At 43.9% G+C, this 10,102-nt stretch overlaps 1 protein-coding gene across 1 annotated transcript; it reads right to left on the bottom strand.

The window, feature by feature from the left end:
- Nucleotides 1–421: 421 nt before the first annotated feature.
- IL36B (interleukin 36 beta) lies at nt 422–5,931 on the bottom strand. Its single transcript, XM_077773454.1, has 5 exons — nt 5,846–5,931; nt 4,828–4,860; nt 4,167–4,274; nt 1,441–1,580; nt 422–634 (listed from the first exon to the last, which is right to left on the bottom strand). The coding sequence occupies exons 2-5, from the start codon at nt 4,841–4,843 to the stop codon at nt 422–424; spliced, it is 477 nt and encodes a 158-aa protein (XP_077629580.1). The 5' UTR covers nt 4,844–4,860; nt 5,846–5,931.
- Between the last annotated feature and the right edge of the window lie 4,171 nt (nt 5,932–10,102).

Here is a 10,102-nt window from a genome sequence, read left to right on the forward strand (position 1 = left end):
ATAAACATGCAGAGAATTAACAAATAATACTCTTTTATTGATACGGTTGTATGAAAAAATGTTTGGAACTCACATCTCTAGGCCATGGGTTGTCAGAAGGAAAAGGAATAGAGAGGTGTGTACAGCATTTGAGATGTTGACTTAACTGGACTTGACAGCTAAATGGATGGTAGGACAAGATCAGGAAAGAATAAAAAGTGATTCAGATTTCATACTGGGATGATGTTCAGATGAGGAAGCATAGAGCACAAATGGCTGTCTAGAGGAAGAGGTGGTTTTGGGTGATGAGAGTGAGGTGGGCTACGGATGGGCACCAGTGCACGTTGGTCTATGAAGATAACCTACTAAGTTTCCGAATGGAAGATTCTCTGAAAGCTTGATCCTCTTTCCTGGAATCAGTTACCCACAGCCCAGGCTGGATTTAGTCCTGAGGCTCTAGATAAAAGTTGGTGATGTAATTTTTGCCCCTCTCCTTGGTGAGAATGAGAGGCTGCCCTGCTATTTTGGAAGTGGCTATGAACCAGTCAGGGTAGCAGACGGACTGAAAAGTGGAGGTGGAGCCCTCCTTATTATGGAAAAAGAGAAAAGGCTTCTGTCCTTTCTTCTCATTGTGTACATCCATGATCTTTTTCTCCTAGGATCAGGAAAAGGGTTTATTAGAGAAGATTACTCAGAGAGAGTCTAAACTAACATAGCCCTTGAGAGTGATTGTTTTCCCCCAAGGGAGGGCCAGGGGCCAGGGACACAAACAGTTGCAAGGACACAAGGTGTCAGAAGAGAGAACCCACTGGCTCCTAATAGCTTGACTCCACCCCAGGATCCTATGATACAAGGTGCTTCTGATTCTCTGAGACAGCCCTGTCTTCCCTGAGAACAGAAAGGGGTTTCAGCATCTTTTGTGGGTGCTCTTGGCGGGCACCCATCCACAGGTGCCGGTGTCTCCCAAGATTATCAGCCTCCAAGTGGGTTTAAATCTCAAAGCTTTCATCATATCCAAAAAGATTGGCTTCATAACTACACATGCTACCTCAGGACAGGAACCATAGGCATATAATCCACCAAATTCAGACTACTGATCTCCCCCTTGTCTCCTCTTTCACACAGCGACCTTTGTTTAAGTGGGAGCAGCCCAGCATTGTGCAGGATTTCTGGGAGACAGTTAAAGAAAACTGAGGTTGGAGAAACCACCATTCCTTGGCCTTCCTGAAACATTCTCGTGTGTGTATCCTCTGGCTCTTGGAGAATGTTTATACATTACCATGAGTGTTATGCCCATGCAAAAAGCAGCATTTATTGACTTGGGGGACAGCCAAGTCACGTTTCCTTCCTTACCCTCAACAACCCAGGATTGAAAAAATGTTATTTTTATTCAGTGATATGTTAAATGAAATAAAAAGTACATCTTACAGTGATTTTCTCATTAACTGTACAACCACTCACCTTAAGCTGTAAAGTAGGCTGGCCCTGAATTTCTTCACAGAAAAGACAAAGATGGTTGTTCTTGATTCCCAGGTAAACTGGATTGCCTTTCCCTGCATGATGGAATTCTTTGTCTGTACATGTCATTAAATCAAGACTGACTGGAAACACAAGGAAAAATGGAAACAGGTATGAGGCTCCAAGGAGCAGAAAGGACAGTCCTTCTGACCTGACATTACTCCTCCCAGTGAAGGGAATGTAGAGCAGCCAGAATCCCCCAGCAGTTTCCTCCTAGTCACATGTAGCAGAGACCCTTCATCATTATCTGAAGCCCATTTCTTTCACTTCCTTAATATCAGAACCCCAGATGTTACCAGGACATTCTGCAATCCAAAAATAAAAATAAAATTCCCCATCACATTTGCAGCTAAGTTTGATCATATGCTGAAGTCATAGCCCATCAGATAATCATGGAAGTGTTGTGTGGGATTTCTAAGAATGTTCTTTCAAAGGAGTTGACTCAGCCAGAGAAGTGTCTTTCTTATACTTTGTGTCTTCTTACTGCCTGCCTCAAATACTTGGGTGATGGTTGAGGAGAACTTGAACTTGTGAAATCAGAAAGCTAGAATCCTTGGACTATGGAAGCATCGTGGAAGCCACCATACCAACCTCAGCCTGCCTGCTTAGGCTTCTTTTTCATGAGAAAGAAATAAACTTATTTTTTTAAGTAAACTTTTTAGTTAAGTCCCAGGTATGTGGGTTTTCTGTCACTATCAGCTAAGTTTAATTCCCAACTAAGTTAGCCCAGGAACCTGGGAATTCTGCATCTATCCTTCTGGGCAGCATACTGAGAATTCTCCAGTCAGCACTCTTTATTGAATGCCCACTCAGACAAGGATGCAAGTGGGCCGCAGAGATTTAGATGATGATAAAAGAGACACTGTCATTCTCCCCACAGAAAATGAGACCGAAAGATGTAAGTGGCAAAATGACCAGAACCACAATAAATTGCAAGGTCTGCTTTGAGGAAAGGGACCAAAACTTGAGAAAGTAGGAGACCAAATTTACACAGAAGAGTCAAGAAAGATCTCTCTTTCAAACCAAGACCTTAAAGGTAAGAGGAAACTAGTATATGAAGACATGGGAATAGGGTGGTGGAGGGGGTCTGGAGGGAGAGTGTTATGGAGAAAGGATTGGATCAAGTCCCCTATGTGGCTCTGAAAGAAGACTGGTGTCCCTGAGAACTCCCCATTAGCCCCCACCTACCACCCCTAAAACACAAACACATAGGAAAGACACTGTTCATTTAATATAGTTCAGAAGGTCTCTCTTACTACTTTGTAGAGAATGGATGAGAAGCTACACAAATGAGGTGGGAAGGAGGGCAGTGAGGAGGCAATGGCAGTGGTCCAGGTGAGATACGATCTTGTCTTAGAAATAAGTCATATTTTACACACAGACTCATCAGTCTTTGCTGTTGGATTGGACAGAGATGGAATCAAGGATGTCTCTAGCATTTCTGGCTGGAGGAAACAGGTGATGGTAGTGCCACTAATGAAGATAGGGAAGACTGGGCTGATCTGCAGTTTTGAGAGGTCAGATCCATAGTTCTGCTTGGGATAGATGAAGTTAGAGATGTCTGAGAGGATATCAAGAGGACATGGGTAAATTGTTCAGAGGGGACTTCTGCTTGGAAGCATGAATGCCAGAGTGATAGAGGTGATCCATCAATCCAAGAGACCAGCTCCCAGTACCTTCAGCAGGGTTGCATAATAACTGCAGACTGAGATCTGAAGATTCCCAGTATTTGGAGATTGTATAGAGAAAGTTAAATCAGAAAGGAGAATGCCAAAAAGAAGCCAGTGAACCACAAGGGAATGTTCTTACAGAAGGAGAAGATAAAGGGTGTTCAAGAAAGAGTTATTAATCATGCTGACTGCAGTTGAAGATCCAAATAAATGAGGACAGAAGAGTGTATCTGGTGAGCTTGGGAAAAGGAACTTAAGAGAACAGTTCAGAAGTCATGTTGTTTGATGCAAACAAAAGCAGAAGGTGAGTGGAGACAAGTTATGTAGTCAGCTCTTCTGTGAAACTTGGCTATGACTTGTACATAGAACTGTATAGAGATTGGCAGATGGGAAAAACGAGTGGTAGTAGGAATGAAATGTTGGAATCAAAAGAACTCTGTTTAGTATTAAACTTAGAAATATTATATTAGAGCATGTCTATCAGTGATGGAAAGGATCCAGTAGATAGACAAAGGTGGAACACGTGGGAAGAGAAGAAATAAATCAAATGCTGAAGTCCTAGCAAGAGGAAAAGAAGCTGAGATAGACTGACTTTTGATGGGAGGAAGGAATATCCCTCAATATTAGAAGAGAGGACACTGAATTAGGAGAGCATGTAGTGGAAAGATGATTGAGTTTGATTCTGAGGGCATAGGTAACAATTGTTGAAATTTAAAGGAGAGAAACTCCAATGAGAAGGTCAACTGCTGCTTGAGTGGACAATTCCTTCTTATCTGAAGACATTTCCTCTTGGTAAGAAGAGCTGTCAACACCTCATATCGTCATTTCTAGGTGCAAGGTTTCCTCTGTGGAAGGGAACCATCTTGTCCTTGCTTGCCCTTCCTGTGAACGCTGGTCCCAGAAGTAGGACAGCCGAAGGCCAGGATCATGCAAGCACAGCCCCATCCCCAGGGGAACTGGTGCCCTTTTAAGAAGAAACAGTGGCTTTTTGTCACTCACCAGGACTGACTTCATTGTTAAATGGAGTTGTTATTAAAGAATTTCCATTCAGGACCCACACCATCTGTAGAGAATCATGAACACCAAAGATTCTGGAATAGTCTACCGCTGCCAAAAGACAGAAAAGCACAGAACACATAGGAGGTTGTTATAAACTTCAGGACTCTCGCTGCATCCTGGTAATAATGGCTTCTGAATCCTTAGGGGTAGACTTACTGCTCTGAGAAAGAGTGGCTATAAGGAGAAAGGGAGGGAAAATAAGCCAGGAGCTGGTTTGTGGATCAAAGCATCTGTAAGGATCTACCTGCATTTTTACTCCCCCAGAGATTTTCAAGGTTTGTCTTTTTTCTAGGGACATCAGTGACTTGTCTTTTTTTAATTGATAGTCTCTGGGTAGTAACAAAACCAAAAATATTTAAGTTGGTCATCAGTTTCTTGTTTTTTCCTTTATGCTCTTTATCAAAATATATAAATAATTCTGAATATACATAAGAAAGATCTAAATGCTCTGAGATTTTCAGATGCAAGTTTTATGATCCGACTATATTAGCAAGAGCAAATGCATCTGTAGCTATGTAAATGATAGGGGCCCCTGTACTGCATTGTCTTTGGTGAGGCAGGATGGAGATATTTGCAAGCTGGTTTGTGATTCACCACTCACCTTGGGAGGTGGCCATCTTGGCTTCAGGGCTTCCTGTGAAGAGGACAATGTAAATCAGATGATGGAGAGGAGGTTGTCAGCAGCAGGTCTTGTGGAAAAGGGAAGAAGAGAAATGTCTCATCCATTTCTCTCCCTTTTCCAACCCCGGAATTTTGTGTAAAAATTCTAAGAAAGCTGCTCCCAAGCTCCTGTCCCAGAGGCACATCTGAGACTAAGGAAGGGAGTTTCCAAGGCCAGAAACCCCCAAATGGAAACTCCCATCTCTGTTATGACTGGTAGTCCTGGTTCTCCAGACTATGATGGCCTTGGGATGCTCTCCATCCATCATATCTGTGATTGTTAGGAGGTTCCAGAGCACCACCTCAGGCACCATTCAGTGCAACAGGGCTCTGGATTTAAAGGAAGGAGAGGAGAGGAGAGGGTGTTCATCTGTCTCTATTCTAGTCTCCTGCATATCTGGTGAGTCACCTCTTATCCTGTCTTCAAGCTTGAACACTACTAAATACTGTCAGCAAATCTGCCTCTCTGATCCCCATCTTCCCCTATTCTTCATCCGAAGAGGCATCTCTAAGGATCTTGCATGTAGACATCACAAGCTCCATTAGGTGTTTTGACTGTCAGGAGTCATCTGTCCCTGGGCTTCTGGTTAGGGCACCAAGAAAGTTCCCTAAGAAGGCCATAAGCTCTCCACAGTGAGAGCCAGTTGTTCACATCCCCCCCACCCCTGCCTCAGGATCCTCAGTTCAATAGTTATCCATGGACAGGAAGTAAGCAAATCATCACCTGTATTCTTGGAAGTAACCCTAGCTCCTCCAGTATCCTGTGCCTTCCCCCAAGGTCCCCCAAGGCTCCCCAAGGACAGCAGTGAACGAAGCCCATCATGGACTCTAGACCACTGCCTTAGATTAGTGGGGAGAGAAGCCTACTTCCCAGATGCTCCAGTGCTCTAAGCTAGCAGACACCCATTAGGTCTTTCCCAAAGGAAAGCTTAGACACATGGCTTCTGAGCTGAAATTACCTTGTCCAAAAGATGCTTTTGTCCCTGGATCCAAAGTTAAGGCTTTATCTGCATACAAGGACTCTGGAAAGCTGTCTAGGACTCCCAGTTCCTTTGCTGAAATGGCAAGAGATACCATAGATCCAGAAGCAAGAGAAGATCAAAGGTGAGCAGATTTCGTGGCTTCAGACTACACCGGTAATCTGTTACTATACACTTTGGCTCCCTCCAGACTTAGGTGCTTTGAGTGAATCCAACAAGTTCCAAGCTTTTTATGCACACAGAGAAGGAAGGAGGTTCTGCCTCACTTGGGTTGGGACTGCCTACCACTCAATACTTTCTGGTTCCTGGTGCCAGAGATTCAGTGAGTCTTTATGTAAATGCCAGCCAAGTATGACTGCAACTTGTCTATTCACCCTGAAAAAGTAGGGCATGCTAAGCCCCTAAGAGCAACGACCAGGAAATATAGTCATCAATACTGAGTTTGAGGAAAGAAACATTATGGGACTGCCCCAGGGCTGATGACTGGACTCTTTTGCCACAAAATGACACACTAGAATGTTATTTCTAGGAATGGAAGCCTTCAGCAAGTTCAAGGTAGACAAAGAAAAGAATGAGTCCCCTAAGATCTGGGTAGCTTACAACTACTCCTGGTTCACAGTCACCATATTCTCTACCAATCTCAGACCAGGTAAAAACACCCCAGTGTATGCTTCTCCAGCTTTTCAGAGCCTGTAAGCATGCTGCCTCTCCACTCAAGGGAGCCTCACCTGGGCAAGGCCAGCTCCTGGGCACCCTGCCCATCATGGTCTCTAAGTCACTGACCTAGATTAGTAGAGAAGGGAGTCTGCCTCTCGGATGCTTCAGTGTTCTAAGCAGCAAACCCGCATTAGGTCTTCCCCAAAGGAAAGCTTAGACAATGTTGTTGATACCCTACCCCAGTCCCTTCAGCCCAACTGAGTTCACTGTCACTGTGGCAGTTTCCAGCATCTGTCTGCTTCACACCTCAAGGGTATTCATTTCAACAGCAACCTCAACCAATGGGAGAAAGGACTGGTGGGTAAATATGTTAGCCTCCCCAGCCTCTGGAACAATGCTAGGGTTTCTCAGGGAGAACACTAGCTAAGACAGTAGTTTAGTGTTCAAGAGCCAGACACTTGTATTCAAAAGATGTGTGTTCACAATTAGCCTTTGCAACTTTTGGACTCGTGTTCTTGGCAGACTCCTTTCACATCTCTGGTCCTAAGATGACTGTTATATGAAATGCATTGCACCATGCTGGATTATTGTGTCGGTTAAAGAAGAGCATGCAAAGTCCCCAGTACCTGACACTCCTGTATCAACTGACCTTTTGAGTCTCCTATGTCTGTCACTAGACCCCAGATCAGCCTATTTGTCTCTACCAGCCTTTTTGCTTTGACTACCAGTAGATCGTCCTAGCTCTTGATATTTGTGCTACCTTATCAGCCTACCTAACCACACAAAGACACTCTCAAGTTCACACTATATAGTCTTCCAAGGGCTTCTCATTGCACAGTGAGATATAAAGATCGTTATGATCTTGTCCTGAGTAGCTCCATAGCCATTCCCTCAAAAGTGTGGAATCATGAAGCACTAACACTTAAATGTGTAGTAGGTATCTCTGAGTCAAAACTAGGATTCAAAATCAATCTGTGGCTATGAAGAGGAGTTCCCCAGGTATCCATTAGCATAAGTTGATTTCCATGCTCTAAGAAGGAAGTCCAGATGTCAGTGTGAAAATCCTCAGGAGGGCCTGTCCGTGGTCACAGCCTTCAAGGAATTACTTCAAGGAATGACATCACCTCCATGTTCCTTATATAGAACTGGACCCACTTGGATATCTTGAGGAGAGGATCTCAGTGTCCTGCCATAAGGTACAAAGAAGCAACATTCCGGACACGTTGATATGGATGCTGCATATACTAATGCAAACTCATTTAGGACCACAGCTAATAAGATGCAGATCCTTTCAGATTCATTATTTCATCCTATAAACACATGGAGCTCCATGTAGTCCCATGGAGCTCCACTGAGTCCACAGTGCCATTAGTTGAGGTGATGGGGGCTTTGGTGATACCAGACAACCCAAGACCTCAACTTATGTCTCCCTAGAATGGAGGTGCATCCTTTACCACCAAGATGGTGGGTGATCCTGAGAAGGGCCACTTTCCTTATGTGAAGGAAATTTCTCTCCCTGTAAGAAAAGAACTTCAGATGAATAAAATCTAGAGATATAGCCTTCCTTCTCTCTTCAAGTAGCCAGAACTGGATCTGAATCAAGATTTCATTACTTCATCCATCCATATCTATCCTTCCCTACACAGGTCATGGTCTAACAAAGTCACCTCAGTTCTGTAAATCCCTCTCAACTTATATAGCACAATTCCCATCATTCAATTTGACTACTGTTCACATATTGCCAGGTTATTAGATGGAACAGTCCTTGTTTTATATATCCTTGAAGTTCAAAGTGTGACCAGTGGACTAGCAGCATTGGCATCATCTGGCAGCTTGTCAGAAATGCAGAATCTAGGGCTTTATCCCAGACATATAGAATCAGTATCTAATAAAGGAGCATTAAAGTCACTATATGTTCTGTGCTGCTATAGCATGCACCCATGCCATACGCTAGTCATACCAGTACAAAAAGAGAGAGAGAGAGTTTGGGACTCAGGGGTTGCTTAGGACTAGGGAGGGGGGAGAAGCAAACCAGATCTAGACTCACCCTCACTTTTCCCCAATCTCTGGAGCCCATAAAGTAGACTGTCTTGGCACTGAACAAAGGAAATGAGGGAAAGATATAAAGAAAAGAAGTAATTCCTTGAAGGCTGTGACCATGGACAGGCCCTCCTGAGGATTTTCACATTGAGTACTCAATGTGATTGAGCCAGGAACTCTCAAACTGTTTTGGTTTAATGTAGACCAAATATTTTCCACCAGAAACAAAAAGAGAAAACCCATTTAGAGGAGGGCAGAGCCACTTACCTAATTTTACAAAGGCAACAATCTACAAATAGTTGAAGATTACCAGGCATACAAGTAAACAAGATCGCAAGAATGAGAACCAAAAAAATAGGCAAAGAAAGATAGTAGAAACATACAGAGACATCTGATTTTGTAATTATTATACACAGAGCTTAAAACAACTATGGGTGGCTCAGTCGGTTGAGCGTCCTACTTTGGCTCAGGTCATGATCTCATAGTTCATGGGTTCAAGCCCCATGTTGGGCTCTGTGCTGATAGCTAACTCAGAGCCTGGAGCCTGTTTTGGATTCTGTGTCTCCCTCTCTCTCTGGCCCTCCCCTGCTCATGCTGTCTCTCTCTCTCAGAAGTAAATAAAAAACATTAAAAAAAAAAAAAACCTCAACTATCCTAACCATATTTAAAAAGAAAAGGTCAAACATGGACGTTTTTCTAGAACAACAAACTATGAAAATGGCAGATTGGGAAGCGTTAAACAGCATCTCTAGAACTATATAACACAACGAATAAAATTAAATAAACCAAAATTTGTATTTGGTAATAGACAACAGACACCAAAAGAGAGAATTAGCAAGCTGATGGTACTAGAAATTTCTAGTACTCTTGGCCTCCCAGAAACATCAATCTGAACAATTATCCATTCATAAGAATACCTTCACAAGAACTAAGAATTCCAGGTGAGGGATGACAGCACCTGAATGGAACACAGAAATACGAAAAAATTCATTGAATAAAGGGTAGGAAACGTAATTTCATAGTACTCCCATCACCTCTCCCCCAAGCCAGGGTAGCCCAGCATGGAGAGAGACATCCAGCTTATAGGAGAAGAGTGAAGTAAGGAACTGACTTCACAGTGGACTCCACCACCAGCCCACACCAGCACCAGACTGACTTCTGTGGCCTGAGGCTCTTGGCCTACTCTGGCATCAGGTTAGTTCCCATGGCCCCAGACTTCTCGTGAACTTCAAGAAAGCCAGGCTACCAGTCCACTCCAGCACTAGGCAGGCCAAATCTGCCCCCCTCACGCCCCCAAACTCAGGCTCCAGGCAATCCCCTGCAAATCCAGACTCCTGGCCCTCCCTAGCATCAGGCTCACTCTCATGGACCCAGGCTCCCAACCTGCCCAGCACCTAGGCCAGTCTTCATAGACCTTGATCCCAAATAAGCTCCCATGGAAGGAGGGTTCTGGCCTCCCCCAGTGCCAAGCTGCTACCATTGGCCAAGGTTCAGGCAGTCTCCTGTGGATCCAGGCCACTAGACCCTCCTAGCACCAGG

Source organism: Crocuta crocuta, unplaced genomic scaffold, assembly GCF_008692635.1.
Source record: "Crocuta crocuta isolate KB4526 unplaced genomic scaffold, BGI_CrCroc_1.0 scaffold67, whole genome shotgun sequence".
In the NCBI taxonomy this organism is placed as follows: Eukaryota; Metazoa; Chordata; class Mammalia; order Carnivora; family Hyaenidae; genus Crocuta; species Crocuta crocuta.